Consider the following 26564-nt stretch of genomic DNA (forward strand, 5'->3'; position numbering starts at 1 on the left):
AAATTGGTGCTAGGTGGTCTTTAGGCATTATTCCATTAATCCTAAGAATTAATGTCCTTAATCACATATTTCAATTATGTTATAGCTGGAACATCACAAAAAGATGAGGAGCCTCTGAGCTTAGATTCAAGACTGAGAAAGATTTTGAAAAGTGACATTTCATTTAGGAATTAATTAATTCTCAAGAATTACTCCTCAATGTTTACTTCAAACTATAAATTTGTGATTGAAGAAATGCACTCTGAAGGAATTATAACTAGTTTTTTGTCATCTTCCCAAATTAAAAGATTCTAAGTTATCATCAAAGAAAAATCTACTCATCGTCCTTGTCTTCTTTTAAATTTCTAAACTAAACAAAACGAAACAAAATTAATGTAAAAATCAGTAAATGGGAAATCAACTTTTGGGACTCTATCTCTTCATGATCTAATAATGTGTCTTATAATGAGGAACAGTTTTCTAAATATTCTTAGGATCAATAAAAAAAGAATAACAAGACCAGAACATTTATAATGGTTCCTTATCAGTATTAATCTATGGAGGCAAAGATCTTTGGTCCATCAAAGTCCTATTACAAAGCCTCATTATACCATGTTAATGATCCTTCCTTCTCAAAAATTATACTAACTGAACACAAGCTGTTCTGAAAACAACTGAACAATAGAATAAATAAATATAATTTAAGCAGAGGTCAGTTGGTATTTTTGTTATTTGAGGATAAGATTTTCTATGCCACTAAATTGGGAGGAGAATCATCAATGTTTCAATTTCAACTGCTCTCAGAATTCTACAATGTAGAGAGGTTGCAACATTCACCAGACATAGCATAGAGTATAAGTATGTATATTATGACAAGGCATTTATTTCTTTGTATTTTCATTGTTAAATTATCTAGATTCTCTGAATAGTTGTCTACTCTTTGAATACAAACATTATGTTTTTGATATATTTCATTCCCTTATGTTGTATGTATAGACCATATATACATATGGTCTATGATATATTCTAATGACTTCCTAATGCTATAAGGATCTAGGAATTCACACTCAACATCTACACAGGAACTGGGACTTTGTATTTCTCACCTTGTTGTGTGAAAGACATTACAATTCTCTGGCTTTTGCTCATTCTTCCAACTTGTTCTCAGACTAAAAACTCTAATTCCCAAGAGATAAACAACAATTACTATGGTTACATTTAAGTTCTTTCAAGGTTCTAGGGTTAACACAATTGAGGGAAAATATACTTTATCTACTCATTCATTCTCACTTGAGTCCTGAATTAATATGATTTATATCTACAAAATTAGCAAGCTGAATGATATTTTTAAATGTATAAGAACTTATAATAATTTATTTAACAACGAAGCAAAAGAAATAGTAATGTCAGATATACACATGCATACAATGACATGTATATCTGTATATACATTTATATATATCTATGCATATATCTGAACAGCTGCAAAGATCAATGAAGCAGTTTGACATTTATTTCTTCAGGTCATGTTTTAGGATTCTGTTTTTTAATCTATTTTGCTATTTGTTTCCATTTGGTCAGGAAGGGTTACCATCTCATTTATTTTCACAGTTGCATGATGACCAATTCTGAAATTCCCACCATCCTATTTTCTCCTTACATATACTTTAGTTCTTTCTTTCCACCCTGTACTCAATCCTGTGTTTTTTTTAAACCACTCCCCCCACTACTTTTTCTCCTATCACTCCTTCCCCTTTCCCATCTTTTTCTCTAGTGTTTCTGCCCTCCCTTCTATCTTGTTCCTCCCTTTTCTTTTCCTCTTTCTCCTACCTCTTTATTGGGTTAGATAAATTTCTATATCCAACTGAATGATAAAAGTTAATCCTTCTTAGAGTCAAAACTGATGAGATCAAGCTTCAGACAATGCTCATTGCCCTCCCTTCTTTCCCTTTATTGTAATAGGTCTTTTACATCTCTTCATGTGAACCAATTGTCCCATTACACCTCTCCTTTCCTTTTTCCAGTACAGATCTTTTGCCACCCCTTAATGACTTTTTCTTTGATGTGATCACATCAGAGTCCATTCACAACCACAACCTTAGTTCATGTGATGAATCCTCTGTCTGTCCCAGTGACAGATATAGTTCTCAAGTTTTACAGATATTTCTTTCCCATCTAGGAATGAAAACAGTTTAACCTTTAAATAATATATGTGTGTGTATGTGTATTTTGTGATTTTTCTTTTTATGCTTCTCTGTTTCATTCACCTAAAAGATGATGCTGAATCTTTCTAGATAGTTAATTCTTGGTTGTAACCCCAGGTTCTTTGCTTTCTGGAATATGGTATTCTAAGACCTCTGATACCTTATTGCAGAAGCTGCCAAATCCTGGGTAATCCTGATTTTTGATTTTTGAAATTTGAATTGTTTTTGCTGGCAGTTTGCAGTATATTTTGATTGAGGTTGTAGTTTTGGAGGTTCACAACACAGTTCTTTGGGGTTTTCCTTGTGGGATCTCTTTCCAAAGGTGATAGATGGACTCTTCCAATAAGTATTTCTTCCTCTGTTCATAGAATATTGTGACAATTGGCCCTCATGATCTCCTGTAGTAATTTCCAGTTTTCCCAGCAGCTTTTGTCAAATAGTGAATTCTTGTCCCAAAAGTTGGGATCTTTGGGTTTGTCAAATACTAGGTTGCTATAGTTATTGACTATTTTGTCCTGTGAACCTAATCTGTTCAACTGATCAACTAGTCTATTACTTAGCCAATACCAAATGCTTTTGGTGACTGCTGCTTCATAATATAATTTTAGATCAGGTACAGCTAGGCCACCTGCATTTGATTTTATTTTTCATTAGTTTCCTTGAAATTCTTGACCTTTTGTTCTTCCATATGAATTTTGTTATTTTTTCTAGGTCATTAAAATAGTTTCTTGGAAGTTTGATTGGTATAACACTAAATAAATAGATTAGTTTAGGTAGTATTGTCATCTTTATTATATTCGATCAGCATATCCAAGAGCACTTAATATTTTTCCAATTATTTAAATCTGACTATGTGTGTAGAAAGTGTTTTATAATTTTGCTCATATTCTTCCTGACTTTCCTTTTGTAGATAGGTTCCCAAATATTTTATGCCATTGAAACATTTTCAATGGAATTTCTCTTTGTATCTCTTGCTATTAGATTACTTTTTCCTCTGTTAATCTGGGCAAGTTATATTTTTGAAGGTATTCTTATATTTCATTCAAGTTATCGAATTTATTGGCATAAAATTATTGCTCTAATTTTCTCTTCATTAGTGGCAAGTTCTCCCTTTTCATTTTTAAGACTAACAATTTGACTTTTCTCTTCCCTTTTTTATATCAGATTTACTAAGTGTTTATCTATTTTGTTAATTTTTTCAGAAAACCAACTCTTAGTTTTATTTATTAATTCAATAGTTTTTTTTTTACTTTCAATTTTATTAATCTCTCCTTTTATTTTTAGAATTTCAAGTTTAGTGTTTGAGGATTTTAATTTGTTCCTTTTTTAGTTTTTTTAGTTGCAAGTCCAATTCATTGACCTTCTCTTTCTCTATTTTATGCAAGTAGGCATCTAAAGATATAAAATTTCCCCTTATTACCACTTTGGCTGCATCCCACACATTTTAGTTTGTCATCTCATTATTGTCATTTTCTTGGGTGAAATTATTAATTATGTCTATGATTTGCTGTTTCACCCAATCATTCTTTATGATGAGATAATTTAGTTTCCAGTTATTTTTTATCTATTTTTTCCTGGCCTTTTATTGAATATAATTTTCATTGCATCATGATCTGAAAAGGATGTATTTACTATTTCTACCTTTCTGCATTTGAATTTGAGGTTTTTATATCCTAATATATGGCCAGTTTTTGTATAGTTTCCATGAACTGCTGAGAAGAAACTGTACTCCTTTCTGTCTCCATTTAGTTTTCTCCAAAGATCTATCATACCTAATTTTCTAGTATTCTATTTACCTCTTTGACTTCTTTCTTATTTTTTGGTTTGATTTATCTAATTCTGAGTATGCAAGGTTGACACTCCCACTATTATAGTTTTGCTGTCTATTTCTTTTTGTAGATCTCTTAATTTCTCTTTCAAGAATTTAGATCTACAACACTTGGTACATATGTGATTAATTTTGATATTGCTTCATTATCTATGCTACCCTTTAGCAAGATAAAGTGCCCTTCCTGATCTCTTTTAATTAGATAAATTTTTGCCTTTGCTTGACTTGAGATCAGGGTGGCTACCCCTGCTTTTTTGATTTTACCTGAAGCAGAGTAGATTCTGCTCCAACCTTTTACCTTTACTCTGTATGTATTGTCCTACTTCAACTGTGTTTCCTGTAAACAACATATTCTAGAATTCTGGCTTTTAATCCAGTCTGCTATCCACTTCCACTTTATGGGGGAGTTTACCCATTCACATATATAGTTAATATTATTAATTCTGAATTACTTGATATCTTGTTATGCTTTTCCCCTTTCCTTCCCCCTTATCCCATTCCCCAGTATTAAACTTGTGAGTACCACTTGCCTCTCACAGCCCTCCCTTTTTAGGATCCCTCCCCCACCTTAGAATTCCTCCCCTTTACTTACCCTTTTTCCTCACACTTTCTGTACTCCCTTCTGTTTTTCACTTTTCCCCTCCCACTTTTCAATGAGGTGGGAGAAATTTCTCTGTAAATCAAATATGTCTAATATTTTTCTCTTTAAGCCAATTCTGATGAGAGTAAGATACAGACTATGTTCATCCCCCCTCCCTTCTTTCTCTCAGATATAATAGGTTTCCTTTGCCTCACTGTGAGATGCAATACCCATATTTTACCCTTTTTCTGGTACAATTTCCTTTCTATCTCTAGTTTCTTTTTATATTAAAATTGTAAAACCAAATTATACATGTGTTCTTCATGTATATTTATAACAGAAATATAGTTCCCAAGATTTATTTTTTACCTTTTTTGTTTCTCTTGAGTCCTATATTTGGATATCAACTTTTTGTTTAGTTCTGGTTTTTTCATCAGAAATAGATGAAATTCACCTATTTCATTGAATGTCCATCTTCTTCCCTGGGAAAAAATGCTCATTTTGGCTGGGTAAGTTATTCTTGGCTGCATACCAAGTTCCTTAGCCTTTTGGAATATCAAATTCCAGACCCTTCAATCCTTTAATGTGCATTCTACGAGATCCTGAATAATCCTTATTGTGGCTCCTCTATACTTGAATTTTTTTTTCTAGCTGCTTGTAGTATTTTTTTCTTGGTCTGGCAGTTCTGGAATTTAGCCACAATATTTCTTGAAGTTTTGATTTTGGGGTCTCTTTCAGTAGGAGATTGACAAATTCTTTCAAAGTCTTTTTTACCCTCTGTTTTATAACAATTAGGCAGTTCTCTTTGATGATTTCCTGGAAAATAGTGTCTAAGCTCTTTTTTTCATCATAATTTTCAGGAAGTCCAATAATTCTCAGATTATCTCTCCTGGATCAATTTTCCAGGTCTGTTATTTTCCCAACTAGGTATTTCACATTTGTTTTCCCATTGTTTCTTTTTTTTTTTTTTTTTTTTTTTTTTTTTTTGGTTTTGCTTGACTGAGTCTTGGTGTTTCCTCAAGTCATTAATTTCTATTTGTTCAATTCTGATTTTTAATGAATTTTTCCCTCATTAAAAAAAATCTTTTTATAATTGTCCAGTTGAATTTTTAAATGAATTATTTTGTTCTATGGATTTTCTTTTCCATTGCACCAATTTTATTTTTAGAAAGATGTTTTCTTTTTCCAATTTACTAATTCTGTTTTCCTTGGAATTGTTTACCTTTTCCAGTTCACTAATTCTGTTTTTCAGGCAGTTGATTTCTTTATCCACTATATCTTTTAATGAGTAGGATGACTTATCTAGACCCTCTTGCCAAGCTTTCATTTCTTTTCCCCATTTTTATTCTAGCTCTCTTGTGAGAGCTTTTTAAAATTTCTCCTATGAGATTGTGTGTTGGGGACTAGATCATATCCCTCTTTGGGGATTTATCTGGAGATACTCTGTTTTTAGTCTCCTCAGGGTTTGAAGTCTGCTCTCTATCCATATAAAAGCTCTCTATAGTTATAACACGCTTTACTTTTTTGCTCATTTTGTCAAAGAAGAATCAAAGAAAATAAACAAACAAAAAAGCAAATGCTGTCTGCTGTTTTGAGCCATATAGTGCTACCAAGCTTCCTATACAGACTGCAAAAGGTAGCAGTGAGGCAGCAACAGCACAGCAATGGCTGTGCTGCATCTGCACTCTGAAACTCTCAAGAGCATGCTGAGTCACTCCTGGTGCTGTGTTGGCGTGGCCAGGTCCCAAGAAACCCTAGTGTTTCTAGATTACAGGCTTTACCCTCTGTGTTTATAGCTTGTTTACTGATCTACTGGCTTGCTGCCAGGGCAAAATAGCCACACTGTGGTAAAGTTCTCCCTGAAGATTTTCTGCTGGGTGAGATCACACCCCACCCCACTCCAGTCTGCTTAGTATGAGCTGCCTTCCGCTCTCACTGCCTGCCTGCAGTCTGCGCCTGATCTAATCACCCTACCCACCAGCATAAACAGACCTCTTCTGGTGAATTTCAGGGATATCTTCTATTGTTAATGTATTTGTGGGTTTTTTCAGTCAAGCACCAATTCAAGGCCTTGTCATTATATATATATATATATATATATATATATATATATATATATATATATATATTCTGAGAGCAAGAAAGTGTTTAGATAGATGCATGTGTCCTCTCTGCCATCTTGGCCAGAAGTCCTGTTGACTCTTTCTTGCATACCTCACATTTCTTTTCTTACTTTTTTCTTCTACCTCTGTTATTTGCCTTTAAAAGTCTTTATGAGCACTTCTAAGAAGCCATTTTGTACTTGAGACTGATTTGTCTCACTCTTTGAGATTTCTTATGTTGACATCCTGTCCTTGTTAAGTTGGTGCTTTGCCCTGTCACTTTAGTAGCTTTTTGTGGTCAAGCTTCTTTTCTGTTTCTTGTTCATTTTCTTTCCTTTCTTTTTGGCATTTTCTCTCTCTCTCTCTCTTTTTTTTTTTTTAACTTTTAAGGTGGATCTCTGCTCCTGAGGTAAATATGGTGCTGTTCCAAGCTTCCTGTGAATCTCTGAGCCTTGGCTTTGAGCACAGGGACCCCTTGTCTTTTCAGGGAGCAACTTTGCCTGCTCTGTGCAGGAAACAAGTCTGGTTTCCCAGAATTTGACTTATGAGCTGGGACTGGAAGCTGCCTCCCTGATTTGCTCCTCTACTATCCTGGCTCAGTCCTGAGCCAGGACCAAAGGTCTAATTGATGATTTCTGTGATTAAGACTCACTCACCAGCTTTCCCAGATTCTATGTGACCTGAACTAAATACCCTTTCATCCCAGTGAGACCGACCTTTCTTGAAGCTTTTCCATTTTTTTCTTTCTTTTTATTTTTGAGATGGAGAGTGGTTTCATTCCATCAGACTTTGTTCAGAGGCTTGGTTTCATGTGGTTTTTGAGGGAAACGGGGAGAGTTCAAGGAGCTTCCTGACTTTACTCAGCAATCATTCCAGTTCATTTTTTACAGATGAGGAACTGAGGCAAACAGGATTAAGTGACTTTCTCAGGGTCATATAGCTAGTAAGTATCTGAGGACCGATTGAAACTGAGGTCCTGAATAGGACTTGTTTCCTAGCTATTATGCCATTTAGCTGCCTCAGGACAGCCACAAAGCCCCTACATGATTCCTTCATTAAGCCAGAGGCAGCAACAAAGAGCAACAAGTCTTCCTTTGTTTCCCTTCTCTGTGTAGCTGAAGTGCAATAGCTAGAGGTCCCTAGAGATTTTTCAATATAGTAGTTGTCATCCATTGGATTAAAATGGAGTTTCCTAATTATGAATGACTCAGTGTTATTTTAAAAAAATAATTCCCCACTTTTTCTTATGAAAATCCCTTTTTCAATGTTCCCTTTCTCTAAATGTTTATTAACTTTCTCACTATTTTAATGAAATGATATAGGTAATGTACCATTGGACATTTCAGCTTTCTGGAATTTTCAACATGGTACTTGCTCTTTTTGGTGCACTTAATACCATGTTTCTTTACACTCACATTTCTAGTGACTAATAAATTAAATATCTTCTCTGCTTTTTTATAATCTTAAATTGTTCCCATACAAGTCATTCAACATTGTTGAATTTAGAGATGAGGAATTGAGGCAAACACTTGTAAACCTTTGGTAACAAAGAAATCCAAGATACATATCATTTTCTCTCCAAAACTTTTGCAGAATCCCTTCTTAAAGGTATATCTTTCCATAAATTTTTTAACATTTTATGTCAAAGGGTTTTTTTTTATTATTTATGAGTGTATATTAAAATAAAAACTTTACTACTACTACTACTATGAAATTCTATTATACCTTCCTCATCAACTCACTGTGCTCTCTCCCGGACTGATTCTCTATGGCGCTGACTCCCTATCTCTTAATTGGTTTTCAAGTCTAACATGGCTCCCCTTCTTCTTCCATTCTCAGTAGAAATCATTGCCTCATATAGAAAAAGAGAACATTAGCAATGAACTCCCTTTTCTCCCCTTTGCCTCATTTCCCATCACTCAGATTTCTTCAACATGGTACTTGTTCTTTTTGGTACACTTAATACCATGTTTCTTCACACTCACATTTCTTGGAACTAATAAATCAAATATCTTCTCTGTCTTTTTATAATCTCTCTTTCATTTCAGTCTCCATAATAAAGTGAGATTATACTTTTAAAAGAAAATTGGCTTTTTTATTTTCAAAATATGCAAAGATAGTTTTTAACATTCATCCTTGCAAAACTGTGTGTTCCAATTTCTCTCCCTCCCTTCGCCCTACTCCCACCCTAAGGTAGCAAATAACCCAAATATTTTAAACGTGCAATTTTCTATACATATTTCCACAATTATGCTGCACAAGAAAATCATCTCAAAAAGAAAAAAATGAGAAAGAAAACAAAAAGTAAACCAACAACAACAAAAAAGATGAAAGTACTATGTTGTTATCTACAATGAGTCACCATTCTCTCTCTGGGTGCAGATGGCTTTCTCCATCGAAAGTTTATTGGAAGCATTCTGAATTATCTCATTGTTGAAAAGATCCACTTCCATCAGAATTGATTTTCACATACTTTTGTTATACAATGTTTTCTTGGTTCTACTCACTTCACTTAGCATCAGTTCATATAATTCTCTCCAAGCCTCCTGAGATCATCCTGCAGATCATTTCTTATTGAACATTAATATTCCATAGCATTTATATACCATAATTATTCAGCCATTCTTCAACTGATGGATATCCACTCAGTTTCCAGTCTCTTGCCATTACAAAAAGGGCTGATTCAAACATTTTGCACATGTGAGTCCTTTTCCCTTGTTTATGATCTCTTTAGGATACAAGCTGAGTAGAGATAATGCTGGATCAAAGGGTATGCATAGTTTGATATCCCTTTGTCCATAGTTCCAGATTGTTCTCCAGAATGGTTGGATCAGTTCACAACTCCATCAATAATTTATTAGGGTTCCAGTTTTCCCACATCCACTCCAACATTCATCATTATCTTTTCCTATTATCTTAGCCAATCTGAAAGGTGTATAATTGTATCTCAGAGTTGTCCTAATTTGTATTCTCTGATCAATAGTGATTTAAAGCATATTTCCATATAATTAGAAATGGTTTTAATTTCTTCATCTGACAATTGTCTATTGATATCCTTTGAACATTTAAGTGATCTTTCTTCTTACGGAGGTTAACCCTTCTCTCTGTTCAAGAAATCCTATTCCAAACCATGTCTTCTAACAGATTTTTCTCCTCCTCCATTTCCATTCTATTTCTGATTTTCAATCTCCCTTCATGTATTAGTTAATTATTTACTGCCTATAAACATGCTTATGTTCTCTCATTCTAAAAAAAAATCCTTGATAGATCCTTTCAACCAAGGTTGACTATTGTGCTATAATTTTTTCTACCCTTTTTATATAAACATCTTGAGAAGATCATCTACAATTGGTGCCTTCACTGTCTTTCCTCTCAATCTCTTCTTAACTCAATTCAGCTACTTACTTCATCATTCCACCAAACCTTCAGTCTCCAAAGTTACTACTGAACTCTTAAATTTACTGGCCTTTTCTCACTTTCTCCCTTTTCAAGTCTTTCTGAATCTCTTGGTATATTGATTACTTTCTCCTGATTGATAATCTCTTCTCTCTATGTTCCCCAAACACCATTCTCTTCTGGCTTCTTCCTATTTTTCTGACCACTCCTTCTCAGTCTCCTTTTTTAGACCTTTGTCTATATTATACCACAAAATTTGTCCTGGGCTCTCTTCTCTTTTCCTATTTTACTTTACTTGATGATCCTGTTACCTTCTGTGGATTTCTTGCCATGTCTTTGCGGATGGTTTTAAAATGTACCTATCTTTCCATATCCTCTCTACTGATCTGCAATCTATCATCTGCAATAATCTTTCAGACATCTCTAATTAGATGTCCAGTAAGATATTTTATATATACTCCATGTCCAAAACATAATTTATTATCTTCCATTCCTAAACCTTACCCTTGCACCTTTCCTTTAACTGGAAAAAGCAATACTACCCTTGCAGTCCTTCATCTTTGAAGCCTTCTCTATATCCTATCCCCTTTGTATAATCTGTTGTCAAGACCTGTCAACTTCACTTTTGTAATATCTCACAAATATCCTCTTTTTCCTCTTTGATACTACTGTCATTCCAGTCCAGGCTCTTGTCAACTCATGCCTGGCTTATTGTAATATATGCTATGGATATTCTTCCATTTCTTTACCCCAGTCCAATCAATGCTCTGTTTAGCTATCAAAGAAGGGATTTTCTTAGATTGCAATTTTGAACATGATATCCTTCTACTTATTAAATTCAAGGGACTGCCAATTACTTTCAGAATCAAATACAAAATCCTCTGTTTTATGGTTAAAAAAAAAAAAAAACTTCACTCTTGACTCTCTCCCTTTTCCAATATTATTACACTATACTCCTCTCTATGTAATATTCAATCTAGTAATACTTATCTCTTTGCTATTATGGACACAAGACAATCTCATCTATAGGGTCTCCACAATTTCTCTGACTATTCCCTGACACTTGGAATGTTCTCCCATTTCAATGCTGTCAACTGGTGCCCCAGTCTTTCTTTAATTTACAAAATAAAGTTCTATTTTCTACAGGAAGCCTTTCCTAGGCCCTCTGAATTCAAGTGCTTTCGCTCTCTTGTTTCCTATTTAGCTTGTATATAATTTGCTTGTACAAATATGTTTCCCTATTGTCTCCCCTAATAGATTGTGAGCTCTTTGAGGACAAGGACTGTGTTTTGTTTCTTTTTGTATCTCCAGCTCTTAATCCAATTTTTAGTACATGGTAAGAGCTAAATTAATGTTTGTTAATTGATTGATTCTTTTTGTACACATAATAGATATCAAAATGTTTATTAAAATAGGCAATATTCCATTTTTTAAATAATAGAATCAAATCTTTTCCTTAATTAAAAAAAATCATCCATAATGACCATTTCATCACTAAATGATCCTTTAGAAAAAGGCCTTAAACAGACAATGCAATTTACCCTTTCAAAGTTTAACTTGTACATTTTCTTCCAAATCACTGGCTGGCAAATATCTTTCAATGAATGATTGGTTTTTGAAGTCAAAGTAGTGCAGACGCAGGGGTCCTCAAACTAGGCCCGCGGGTCAGATGCAGCAGCTGAGAACGATTATCCCCCTCACCCAGGGCTTTGAAGATTCTGTTTTTAAAGGCCCACAAAACAAAGTTTTTGTTTTAACTATAGTCCGGCCCTCCAACAGTCTGAGGGACAGTGAACTGGCCCCCTATTTAAAAAGTTTGAGGACCCCTGGTGCAGAGCATATAGAAAAGTAACTGTATAAAAAGAAAAAAATGCAGAAAGTGCCTCCAGTAAATAAAGGAAAAAAAATATTATAAGATATACTTGATTTTAAATAAAATCTAATGGGAACATAGCAAATCAATTAAAATTTCTTTGTGAGTCACTGTCATAGTTATGTGGGAACAGTATTTTGCTCATTAGCAATTTATCATTACCTTTGTAGTTCACCTTGAATCCAACTGATCCAACACTTTCATCTGTCTGAAGGTGCAGCCACATCTGGCTATTCATGCTCACTATTAAATCTGGTACAAAGCTTCCTGTTAGCCTAGAGAAAGGAACATAAAATGATAATTAAATTATCAGAGAAATCCTCTTTTTAAATTGCTGTGGAGATAGGTTTTCCATCCATTTTATTTTCTGAAAATGAGAAGTAACTGATGTGGTAACAGTATTAACATTAATGGGAAAATCACGCAAAAGTACAAAAATTGAAAAATAATAACATGCAAGCAATTATTATCACATACATATTTATGTTTATCAAATAAGCATATCTTTCTGTGAAAATGTAAATTGTATCCCTTTATGACCCTTTTTTGCATTGTTTAGATTCACTGGAAGAGATAACAAGCTTAAATAATCTAGAGGTTAAAGAACAGATAGATCTTGAACTCATGATTTCAATGATATAGGAAAATCACAGAAGAGGAAACTCCTTCTACCAATGCAGATTAGTAGCTTTTCGATCATTTGTATTTGTATAGTTGTCTACATAAAGGTTTAAACCTTTTTCATTTGCAACCCCTTTTCACCTGAGAAATTTTTATATGACCCTGAGCATATAGGTATATGAAATAGCTACAGAAATCAAATATTTACTGAAAATAAACCAGAATTTTGCACACACATACACATACACAGACACACACAGACACACAAACCCCATATTCAGTTACAAAGCCCATATGGTATTATGAACCACAGTTTAAGAAGTTGGGGGCTAGATCATGGTGAGGTTAATGTATTTATTCAGGGACACAGAACAGGCATTTTTCAGAGATAAAAATTCAATCCATGTTTTTATTGCTTCTGTCCTTTGCAGATTCCATTATTTTTACACCAATAAAAGAGCTCAATATGTAATACCCTGTTATCACAAAGAATATCCTATGAAGTTAGAGTCCATAATACTCATATTGTAAGTAATCATAATATTTCAGTGAAGATGATTTTTTATTACAATTGAATTTGCTATCAGCCATACTTAAAGAAATGAAAATATTTTCTCATTTTAATAATGCTGTTATTTGTTAAATGATATTTGTAAAGGACCTTGAAAACTTTAAAGCATTATATAAATGTTTATCATCATCATTCACTATTTTCTCCTCCTCCTCTTCTTCCTCTATATCATCATCATGACAAGTGCTTCATTTGCTTTCTAATTTTAGCCTTGGAAGGACTCCTAAAAATATTAAAGACAGAGAGTGTATACAAAAAAAAGAAAAGTCACAGTTGGGACAAATTGGAAAAGAAACCTTATAGAAATTAACAATAGACTGGACAGCTAAGATTAATAAAGCAAGGGATAAAGCTTCAATGCTGACAGACAATGTCTAAAGGACAAGGTCTTGAAGTGGGAAAAGTAGGGTGAAAAACCCCATGATTGTCATACAAAACTACTGACCATATCAAGTTCTGCCTTCCCAAACCTTTATTAGCAGCAAAGTAAATTATTCATTATTGACCTTATTAATAATAATAATCTATATTGATTTATCAGGTAAATATTATTAAACAATCACATAAATTAAATATTAATTTAATTTATAAACTAATAATAATTCATAAAAACTAAGAATGAGATTGATAACAATTTGTCGATTTTATGAAAAAGTGGTCAAAATTTTTACTTCAACAATAGATATCACTTAATGGAATAATATTACATTGCTTTGTACTTATTAAATGTAACCAATTTTGGACTTTCTTCAGATATAATCTGTATAATCCATTGAACTAAAATTCAAAACTAAAACCAAAAGATACTCTAGCATGATCCCAATCAATGACATGTCAGTGTATGAACAGCTGGCTAAGTCATGTGGCTTTGTTTACAGATGTAATTCAGGAGTTTATGTTATGAAGGGATCTTTGAAGGCTCTCTAGATTGCCTACCATAGAGCTTATGCTGTTGGTGAACTGTTACTCTTTGTATACAACAGATAAGAGTGGCTGAAAAGAGAGCAGATGATGGTTAGTAAATAGCTCAGTCTCACTAGTTTTAAAATTGTATGAAGCCAATCAAGAGAAGCTAGCTCGAACGATGTATTAAGAGACAAAGTACATTCCATGTTTGGCAAAATGTGAATGCTCAAAAGGCTCCTCAAATGTATAACCATGTTAGGAGAACTAGGCACTCCTAGAGAAGGCAGAGTTATATAGATATGGAGGGACTCAGGACAACAATATGGGACCAAGCAGTACACAATTCATGGATGGTAATATTTAAGAAACTTAGACTTATTAATTCATATAAAATCTACATGAAAATAATAATTTAAAAATCTATATAACATACTCCTATAGGTTGTAAACTTTTAACTAACAAATACCTTTGAAAACAAAAGTGGCAACATGTAATGGGCTGAGGTTTGAGTTGAATGCACTGAGGGCCCAAGTACGTGAGGCTAAATAGTAATTGGGCTATACTCTATTAATATACATGATTGGATAAAGAATGGTCCCTGCCCAATCTCTGTGCAAGTCCTGATGTGTTGTATAGGAAATGACGATTTTGGTGGGTGGAGGCAGAGCAAGAGACAGGAAGAGAAGCTGGGAGAGATTGGGCCTGGGTTCGAGACTCCGAGCTGCTGGTTGTGTGGCTGCTGGTCGACTTAGCTTCTTGACTCAGCTGCACACATTGCTATTGCCAATTTTCTTCCACCTCCAATCCTTCTTCACTGAGAATAAAGACTGACGATTTTCCCCTAACCTGAATTCCTGACTCCTGCTGATTTAAAAATACACGATCTTCACATTTGGCGCCCAACGGTAGGAACCAAGGACTGAAGAAGTCCCCAGTGACCAGGAACTTGGGTGAGTATTGTTAATAGACAAATAAGGAACTTATTTTCTTAAAAACTAAACCAGTAATCTTTTTTTGGATAAAATGGGACAAATGCTAGCTAAAGACTCTCCATCCCCGCCTCCAACCCCTTCAAACCCTTCAACCCCACCCACAAGTGGTGCTATAGAAAGCATGCTTAAGCTGATAGAAAGACAAGGGCTACTTATAACTTGGGAACAGGTAGCTAGACTTGTGGGTACATTAAACTGCATCTCCCCTTGGTTCGTAGAGGAGGAGCAGATCTCTCGAGATAACTGGTCCCTGGTTGGACAAGAGATGTCCATGCATTTCAGAGAAAATGGTCCTCATTCAATTTCCAACGAGGCATTTTATTTATAAAATATAATTCAGTTAGTACTAAGAAACCCTATCCCTAGAAGAAAAAAAAACCTGTGGCTCCTTCTACTCCTTCTCAAATTAGCCATGATATTAAGGAGGAAGACAATGAAGAGATTAATGACCATATCCCCACAGGGCATGGAGACTTAAGTGAGCAAGGGTGTGGTGACCTTCCCCCTCAGGAGGCAGCTTCAGCCCCACCCCAGGAGCAAGTGATTGACTCTCCTCCACCAACTCCACCCTCCGGGATAGAGGGAGGAGGGGTGGTGGGGGGGGGGGGGCAGTGACAGCACCAATTTTGAGTAGACTGCAAGAGGGCTTAATGAAGGCCAAAGAAAAGGGCATGGACATCCGGGAGCTTCAGCCACTTATGTTTCCTGTAATTTCCCAGTCTAATGCCTCTGGTCAACAAAGTGGAAGATACGCCCCTTTTAACATAGAAGTCATTAAAGATATTAAAAAGGCTTGCACTCTTTATGGGGCTACATCAGCTTATGTTAAGATGCTGTTACAGAATTTGGCTTTTGAAATCTTGACTCCTGATGACTGGAAATCTATAGCAAGGGTATGCCTAGAACCTGGACAAAATTACATGTGGCTTTCTGAATATAGTGAGTTCTGTAGGATACAAGCCCAACAAAATAGTCAAAATGCTGTTCATGCTGCGATCACCTATGACCTACTACAAGGTATAGATCCATATGCAGACATCACAGCACAGGTTAATTATTCAGTAGCAGCATATGAGCAAATTGCTGCTAATGCTATCAAAGCATGGGCTTCGATTCACAATAAAATGACAAAGGTGAGGCCTTCACAAAATAATTCAAGGGCCAGATGAGCCCTTTGCTGACTTTGTGGGACGTTTGCAGACTGCTATCACAAGAACTAATGGGGAAAATCCATCAACAGATGTTTTAATAAGGCAACTTGCTAAGGAAAATGCTAATGAGGTGTGCAGAAGGATTATACTAGGACTGCGCAAGGATGCTCCTTTAGAGGAGTTCATAAGATGCTGTGCCGCAGTGGGTACAAATGCCTTTTATAGCCAGACTATGATGCAGACTTCCCAAGATCCCAACATGGGTAGACAGGGTCTCTTCCGGCAAGGGACTTCTAGAGAGACACGTCAATGCTTTCAGTGTGGTAAAGTAGGGCATCTGAAAGTTGGTATAGAGGCAGAGTGAGAAAACAGGGTGGGAGAACAAGACCCAGTACCCCATGTCCAAAATGCAACAGAGGCTTCCATTGGGCCTCAGAATGTAGACAGGTTCAGGGAAACGGGATGAGGGGCCCAGCCCCAGGGCCCCAGGAAAAAAACACTTGGGGCATGATGGCAGCCAATGGTGTACCCAAAGAGTGCCTAGACGGCCAATACCCCAATATGACCAATCAGCCAGGAAGCCATATGATGGCAAAAAGGGATTACACAATCAATCAGCCAGGAAGCAACCTGATGGGAGAAAGGGTTTACAATTAGAGAGAATAGAGATGTATGCAGCTGAGACAACTGAGATACCCCCTGGAGAGGTGAAATCTGTTCCTCTCCAGCCTATGGATCCCTTGCCTCCAGGCACAGTAGGCTTGACAATTTTACCTCCTGAGAGTATGTACAAAACAGTGTCCATCCACATACTGATGTGGGAAACTGGGGAATGTGTAGATAATATCCCAGTCACCAATACAGGCAGACAATATGTGACTTATCACCCAGGAGAAATAGTAGCATCAGGTTTACTCATACAGAATCCTAATAAGCAGCCTGGTGATAGTCACCCAGATTCTGATTCCAGATCACAAAATCAGCAATTTACTGGACAGCAGCTGTAACAACTGACCAACCTATGCTCACAATCTATATAAATGGCCTTCCATTGGAAGGACTGGTAGACACTGGTGCAGATCGGACGGTCATTAGAGGTGCCAGCTGGCCCAGTCACTGGCCAAAGATTAAAGTAGACACCTACATGTCTGGTGTACGGAGGATCAATAGCAGCTGAAGTTAGTGCTGCCCCTATGAGATGGACTTTTGAAGGCAAAACAGGAGTTTTTACTCCTTTTATAGTTGAAAAAATCCCCATCAATCTGTGGGGAAGAGACATTTTACAGCAATTAGGGTTAAAAATGAGTACTTCGGTTTTTTAAGCAGGGCTGCTGTTGAAGGCCTGCCAACACTTTCACCTGTTCCTATCCAATGGAAAACTGATACACCAGTGTGGATAGAGCAGTGGCCCTTAAGTAAAGATAAAATTCAGGCCTTATTAGATATAGTACAGGAGCAGCTTGACCAAGGACACTTAAAACCTTCTCAAGTCCTTGAATTCCCCAGTGTTTGTTGTGAAAAAGAAATCTGGAAAATGGAGGATGTTAACGGATTTAAGAAAAGTGAATGAACAGATGGAAACTATGGGAACTCTTCAGCCTGGACTTCCATCTCCTACTCAGTTGCCTAGAGAATGGCCTCTTTGGGTCATAGATATTAAGGATTGTTTCTATTCTATCCCTCTGGATAAGAAGGATATGAAAAGATTTGCCTTTTCAGTGCCCAGCGTTAACTTAGCTGAGCCTTATAAAAGATATGAATGGACAGTTTTGCCACAGGGAATGAAAAACAGCCCTACTATGTGTCAAATGTATGTTGCTGCTGCTCTTGCTCCAGTAAGAAAAGCATTCCCAAAATTTATGCTATTACATTACATGGATGACATTTTTGGATGTGCACCTGTGGAACAAATGTTAGAAGCATGTCTACAAAAGACCATAGAAACACTAAGGAATTACAAATTATACATAGCACCAGAAAAAATTCAAAGATATGCTCCTTTTTCAATATTTAGGATATGAAGTATACCTAAGGTGTCATAACATTCAAAACTCTCCTTAAGAACAGAAAAGCTAAACACATTGAATGATTTTCAGAAATTGATAGGAGATATCCAATGGATGCGACCAGTGTTAGGTTTGACTACCTATCAGTTACAACCGTTATATGACATTTTAAGGGAAGACAGTGCTTTAAATTCACCACGCCAGCTTACAAAAGAAGCTCAAGAGGCTTTGAGAGAAGTTGAACTGGCTTTATCCAATGTGGTTGAAAGAGTCACTCAAAAACCTTGGAGATATCAGCTTTTGCCACAAGAGGCACCTTACAGAAGTCCTTCATCAAGGACACAGTGTGATAGAGTGGTGAACCTCCTGGCACAACCAGAACAAAGCCTTACTTCCTTACCCAGTGCTTGTGGCTAGAATTTTATTAAAGGCCACTAAGCGAGCAGTACAATTATCTGGGACAAGACCTGACAAGATATACACCTTTTATACCAATACACAAATTAATGTGTGTTGTGAGACTATCCCAGAGTGGCAAATTTTATTAGCCATGGCTCCAAATTTTACATGGGTCTCATTAAAGATAACTAGACTATTACATAATTGGCAATGGATTCTTGAAGAAAAGTTTCTAAAGTTCCTCTTAAAGGACTAATCTATCTTCACGGATGCATCCAAACATAATATTTGTGCTGTGTACCTCATGGATCTAACTATAAAGAGAGTAGTCAGAACTCCTTTTCAGTCGACTCAGAAGAATGAATTGATGCATCATTCTAGCTCTTTACTTATTATCCAGGAGACATAAATATAATATCTGATTGGCCTATTTCAGTAGGTGTGGTACAAAGAATTGCCACAGCCCAAATAAAATTTGCAGCCTCTATATATATCAGCTCTTTAAGAAACTTCAAGAGCAAGTGAGAAAGCATCCAGGTAAGATCTATATATTACATGTCCATTCTCATAGTGGACTTCCAGGTCCCATATTTGATGGCAATTCAAAGGCAGATAGCCTTCTAACTATGTTGGTCAATACCCCTTTATTCCAAGAAGTTCAGTGCATCTCATTTCTAAATACCATCAGGCTGCTCGAGCTTTACGTTTACAATTTGGAATAACAAGAGAGGAAGCTAGGAGCATAGTAAAAGCCTGTACGGCTTGCCTTCCTTTCCACGCTCCTACACTTCCTCCAGGGAAGAAGTCTCATGGTTTGAGACCCAATGAAATCTGGCAAATGGATGTGACCCATTATAAATCTTTTGGTCGTCCATCTTTCATCCACGTTGTGGTAGACACCTTTTCGGGATTCACTTTTGCAATGCCAGCAGCAAAAGAGACAGCCCGAGTGGTCACTGAATTCCTCATACAAGCATTTGCCATTATGGGTGTGCCACAAGCAATAAAACCAGACAATGGTCCTGCTTATACTTCAAAACATTTTGCACACTTTTGTGCACAGTATAAGATTTTACACACCACCGGCATACCTTTTAATCCTCAAGGACAGGCAATAGTGGAGAGGAGAAACAGAGATATTAAGATGCTCCTCCAAAAACAAAAGAAAGGGGAGCCACAGGTAACCCTAGAGAACTTCTAAATCTAGCTCTTTTATACTATTAACTTCTTTGATTTTTTGACAAAGATGCACTTGCTCCTGCAGACAGGTTTTATAACCCACGGGAAGGTCAGTGTCCAGTGCGAGCAGCTCCACTATCTTCAGATAATCGCCAGGTGATGTGGAGAGACCCAGAAAGTGGTGAATGGAAAGGACCAGATAGGCTAACTGCTTTGGGGAGAGGGTTTGCTGTATCTCTACAGGTGGAGAAGGAATCAAGATGGGTGCCAACGAGCCATATTCGCCTTGTTCATCGCAGAGAGACGGAGCAGACCCTTGAAACAAAGGAGAAGACCCAAGAAATATCGGGTGGTTCTTGCTGATTGTGCTCACCATTGAAAGAGAGTGTGAAGTTATGTTTCACTCATGGACATCAAAATTGTTGGACTTCAAAACCCTCAGGAATCATTGGATTCTCTGAGACACAGGACTTGAAAACTCTCAGGAATCATTGGATTCTCTGAGAAATGATAAGACTGTTACAACACTTCAAAATCTGCTGGAATCATTGGATTCCCTAACACATAAAAAGACTTTTGCAGGACTTCAAAACCTCAGGGGGATCATTGGATTCCCTGACATGTGAAACAATGGACAATAGATTGGTTTTGGACTATCTCTTGGCTGCTGAAGAAGGTGTATGTGTGACTGTTGTTTACATACCCTCCTTCTAGGACTTCTGGTGATCTTTTCCAAAACCATGTTGATTTATATTGTTTGCTATTCTGCTACTTGTGTGTACAATTCATGTTTGTTACACCACATCGAGCCTGCACTGACTGAGGGGAGGGTCATCCCTAATAGCCTCTGCGTTATTACTATGTGCTTGTGTAATACCTCCCATGCTGATGGGTTTGTGCATAAGACCCTTCAGCCCAGAAACGCTAGCAACCCCATTTCCCTTTGGTGCTTTTCTATCTCCTTCCTGAGGATGTCAGGTAGGGCGGATCATCTCCTTTTAGTGCTTTCACCGCCTTTCCTGAGAAGTCAGGAGGCTGTGATCACCTCCTTTCAGTGCTTTCACCTCCTTCCCTGAGAAGTTAGGGAGGCTGTGATCACCTCCCTTGGGGGCTCTGACTCCTGAGGAGTCAGGGATGGCATGACCACCTGTGTTCTAAAATAAAAGAAAGGGAGATGTAATGGGCTGAAGTTTGAGTTGATGCACTGAGGTCCCAAGTACGTGAGGCTAAATAGTAATTAGGGCTTACTCTATTAATATACATGATTGGATAAAGAATGGTCCCTGCCCACTCTCTGTGCAAGTCCTGATGTGTTGTATAGGAAATGACGATTTTGGTGGGTGGAGGCAGAGCAAGAGACAGGAAGAGAAGCTGGGAGAGATTGGGCCTGGTTCTGAGACTGAGCTGCTGGTTGTGTGGCTGCTGGTCGAGCTAGCTTCTTGACTCAGCTGCACACATTGCTATCACCGATTCTCTTCCACCTCCAATCCTTCTTCACTGAGAATAAAGACTGACGATTTTCCCCTAACCTGAATTCCTGTCTCGTGCTGATCTTAAAATACACGATCTTCACAGCAACAATTATACACTAAAAGCTCACCATGCTAATTAAACTATCAAAGACTAATCTCTATATGACCTCTTTAAATATACTTAACAATTCATAGCATAAAGTGTACTTAAACCAGGACATCATCATAAACAAAATATTTACACAGAATTACTTACCCATAGACATGACCAATAAAAATTTAAAGTACAAAAATTTTAATACTGTGACCACATAAAATATTAACCATCTCTAAACTACATGAAATGAAAAGCTTTCAAAATATAGATACCTTGGCAGGGGGCAGGGGGTGGGCGATCAAGTAGAATGAAGAAAGAGAACGAAGTATTTTTCATTGCTGTTGTACTATGTATTTCTGGAGTTATTCCAAAGATACTTTCTTTTTCTTTTTCTTTCTTTTTTTTTTTTTTTGGCCTTCTTGTGGCTTTTATTTTTTATTATTATTTTTTTTATTTAATAGCCTTTTATTTACAGGTTATATGTATGGGTAACTTTACAGCATTAACAATTGCCAAACCTCTTGTTCCAATTTTTCACCTCTTACCTCCCACCCCCTCTCCCCAGATGGCAGGATGACCAGTAGATGTTAAATATATTAAAATATAAATTAGATACACAATAAGTACACATGACCAAACTGTTATTTTGCTTTACAAATAGAATCAGACTCTGAAATATTGTACAATTAGCTTGTGAAGGAAATCAAAAATCCAGGTGGGCATAAATATAGGGATTGGGAATTCAATGTAATGGTTTTTAGTCATCACCCAGAGTTCTTTCTTTGGGCGTAGCTGGTTCAGTTCATTACTGCTCCATTGGAAATAATTTGGTTCATCTCATTGCTGAGGATAGCCAGGTCCATCAGAACTGGTCATTATATAGTATTGTTGTTGAAGTATATAATGATCTCCTGGTCCTGCTCATTTCACTCAGCATCAGTTTGTGTAAGTCTCTGTAGGCCTTTCTGAAATCATCCTGTTGGTTATTTCTTACAGAACAATAATATTCCATAATATTCATATACCACAATTTATTCAGCCATTCTCCAACTGATGGGCATCCACTCAGTTTCCAGTTTCTAGCCACTACAAAGAGGGCTGCCACAAACATTTGTGCACATACAGGTCCCTTTCCCTTCTTTATGATCTCTTTGGGATATAAGCCCAGTAGTAACACTGCTGGATCAAAGGGTATGCACATCTTGATAACTTTTTGAGCATAGTTCCAAACTACTCTCCAGAATGGTTGGATTCGTTCACAACTCCACCAACAATGCATCAATGTCCCAGTTTTCCCGCATCCCCTCCAACAATCATCATTATTTTTTCCTGTCATCTTAGCCAATCTGATAGGTGTGTAGTGGTATCTTAGAGTTGTCTTAATTTTCATTTCTCTGATTAATAATGACTTGGAGCACCAAAGATACTTTCAAAGAGTCTATAAAGGATGAGCTTAAATTCTAATACTTTACTCAACTATGTGGTTTTTCTATATATGTTTATATCATTAAACAGAAGATAGAAAAGAATTAAAGAAAGATGATGACACATTTCAAATTTATTTTTATCTAAACTTAATGAAATACAAGAAGGATAACAATAAAAGTAATATTAACATTAGCAAAACCATTAAAATAATTACTATCCCATCTTTCATAAATGAGCAGATGATAAGTTCTACTAAAAATACAGATCTCAAAATATACTTCATATATTTTCTCTAACTGGAAATAATATCAATCTCTAAAAGTTTAAGACTAAATTGTCATGGAAATATTCATAATCTATAAAGTGTACAGAACAATCTTTAAGATAAATAGAGACCTGACAAAATCATTAAAAATCATATGGGAACAGGATGAACTATATATTAACTTGGTAATACTGTTTGCTGAGGGAGTCATCCCAAGATGCTTTCAGTGAACTTACAAAACATAAAATCATATTCCAACACTTTTAATCAATTACAAAAAAAACTTTTAGAAATCCACTTTTGCAATAAGATTCACAACATTAAATATTAAAGAATAACAATGGGATAATGATGTATCTCAGGATAGTCTTTATCTGAACTCTAGCAAAAACCAAAATAAAACAAATCAAAAAACATAAGAATTTAACTACTACTGCTGCTAATAATAGTAACAACCCTTTATACTACAAAGCATAGTACATATATTAGCTTTTTGTGAGTCAACACTCACTTATTTAGGGCATACCAAATTGCAAGTTACTGTACAAAGAACAATAAGATGAAAAATTAACAATTTCCCCATGATTTGTAAAATTTTAAATATACTAGAATATGTATAATATGACAGAAAATAATAGGGTAAAGGGATAGGTATTTGCACACATGAATACTAAATGAATGACAAAACATTACAGGAAAATCTAAGGTAAGACAGAACTTTTAGCCAACGGAAACAGGAAGGTGACATCTCAGCTAGGGTTTGAAGAATTTCAGTAGCTGAATATGAATATGAATAAATAATATATTCTACATATTAGGGACATGGTTGTTTAATTAATATTCTCATTTTACAGGTGAGGAAGCTAAATCTGAAAGATGAAAAAAGATACTTCTAATGGCTAGTCCACAACTTTCCACTCCTCCCATTTAGTGATTTCCTTAATCATTGAATAATTAATCAATAACATTGCATCTACCTTGGGCTGGGCATTGTGCTAACCTTGATTTTCTGAAAATGACCTCAATTCTTAAAATTACTTGCTCCTTTTTCAAATGACAAGAAAAGAATAAACATTTATATAGAAGCTACTTTATATCATGCACTGTGCTAGGTGTTTTATAAACATTATCTGATATGATTCTTAAAATTACTCCATTATGTTAATGCTATTGCTATCCCAACTTTATAACTGAGAAAATTGAGATAAGTAGTTATGAAGTGACTTGCCCAGGGTCATATGTCCTAGTTATTATATGAGGCTGGATTATGACTTCAGGCCTAATGTTCTTTCAACTATAAATCACATAAAGAAATACTCTCATAATTCTATGCATATAGTAGTTATCTGTCTTTTGTTTTTAAAGACTTGTTTGCTCATTATTTTTAATGTCCAAATCCTAAATAAACATTAATGAATTGAGCCAGTTGTCTGAGGTCCTCGTAAAGGATGATCCAGGTTTTCTGAATTTAAAGTCAAAGATCTTTCTACTATATCATTGTTGTGTTTCTTAAATAAGATTATGAAGTAGAAACATGTTATTACACTCTTTAGGTATAAGGAAAAGAGAATGAAACTATTTGCCTAAGTAATGCTTCTGCTCTGAAGGATCCAGAATGTTGCATCTTTAAGAGACATCATATTTGGACTGAGAAATGTGTTGAGGATTCATCACAAAATGCTGGAAACAGCTCCCTAAATTCCTCTTTGGCCATGGCACTAAGGAATGGAATCATGGAATCATGGAATATATGAGATTCCACCAGTACAATCCAACAAATCATTTACTAACTATCTTTTCAATATATCTAGGCCATTACATTGATATATAAAACAAATTTTGTGTAGTCTTCTACTACATCATTCTAAAAGATAAGAGTTTGGTCTAGTAGAAAGAAAGTATTGGATATGGGATCACAAGACTTGGGTCCTGCTACTTAGTACCTACATGACGAAAATCAAGAAATTACTTTGCTATTCTGTTTTCTCACATTAAAAGTGGTTAGAAGGGAGTTTGAGTCAGATGATCACTAATGTCATTTACAATTCTAAATCTATGCTCTTTTTAATTCCCCAAACCTCTTCCTTTATATATATGTGTGTATGTATGTGTGTATGTGTGTGTATGTATATATATGTGTGTGTGTATGTGTATATATATATATAAAATATATAATATATATATTATATATTATATATATATATATATTGAGAGAGAGAGAGAGAGAGAGAGAGAGAGATAGTTTGAAATTTTCTAAAAAAAAACTCTTTTGATGTATTTATATTTAGAGGGCTGGAACTCTGAAAAGATATACTTAAATCTACATCAGCATGGTGCTTATAGTTAAGCACCTACTCAATGTGAGATAATGGTTCTCTATGGTAATATAATGATTGCATGTGCTTAGTGTCCTGTAGTGATGTAATCGTACTGAGGTATTTAAAAGGGTTTCAGACACAGAAGGCTCTCTCAGCCACAAACACAGAAAAGACTTCAGACTCCAGACTTCATACTCCAGACTCCATCTTTGACCAGCCTCATGGTGGCTGTCCTGCCTCCTTTACTCCTCCACTAAGACCAAGGACACAGGCTGATCCCAAAGTCCTCTAAAGAGCTAGTCTGAACATTACAAATAACTTCTTAGGCTTTATATTCCCTTGTACTCTTGATTAGGCCTATATTTTAAGATATAAGTACAGAAATTTTCAAAAAATACACTCAAAATCTTTATTTACAAATCCTTCTGTCAGATGGAATAGATTGGAAATGGGGAGGGTAAAGTTTGTCAGGAGAGGAGAACTCGCCAAAAGAAGAACAACAACATCTATAAAATTTCTGTTAGGACTAATGCATGATTTTCTTTATGTTTATATTTATTTATATTCAGCCCTAGGCATATGGACAGCTCTACTGGGTAGAACAACTACAGCCCATTATTCTGCTCTGTTAATTATTTCAGTTATGCAAATATGTGGCCTTTTGCTTTATCCTGGAATACATTCAGTGTTCTTTTTCTTATAATTTTATATCAGGATTGATTTAAAGATGGTATTAGGAAGAAATTAGGAACCATTAAAATAAACAAAAACAGTAAAACTTATACAGTATGGCATTTCTGTAAACAAAACAAAGCAATATAAGAATAAAAGATAATTTTCAAGTTAAAATTATATATACACTAGAAAGGGATGAATAGTTCAATTAGTTAATTGAGTATTCAATAATGTTGGGATGTAATTTCACTCTAAGACTCAAAAGTCTAACTTAATTAGCTTACCAGACTCTATGTTATGCCTATATTTGTTTCTACTTATCTTTGTAGAAAAAAAATAATAAAACAACTCATAGACTTGTATTTACTATAGACAGAGGGTCTTTAGAGAGCAAGGACCAGTTGTATTTTTCACTTCTTTAAGATCCTAGCTTATATAGATAATAGTTCATGGGAAGAACTATATCTCTATTTCTAGCTATTTATCCATCTTTCTATTTATCTGTATATATATATATATAA

The 26564-nt window shown here is 35.6% G+C and overlaps 1 protein-coding gene across 2 annotated transcripts in view; it reads right to left on the minus strand.

The window, feature by feature from the left end:
- The window catches only part of CSMD3 (CUB and Sushi multiple domains 3), a 1575929-nt gene that overhangs the window by 702034 nt on the left and 847331 nt on the right, over window positions 1-26564 (minus strand). For both annotated transcript variants that reach the window (XM_031954893.1, XM_031954946.1), the window contains one exon: window positions 12125-12237. In XM_031954893.1, the coding sequence (XP_031810753.1) occupies window positions 12125-12237 (113 nt within the window). The remainder of the gene's footprint in view (window positions 1-12124; window positions 12238-26564) is intronic.

The sequence above is a fragment of the Sarcophilus harrisii genome, chromosome 1 (assembly GCF_902635505.1).
Source record: "Sarcophilus harrisii chromosome 1, mSarHar1.11, whole genome shotgun sequence".
Lineage (NCBI taxonomy): Eukaryota > Metazoa > Chordata > Mammalia > Dasyuromorphia > Dasyuridae > Sarcophilus > Sarcophilus harrisii.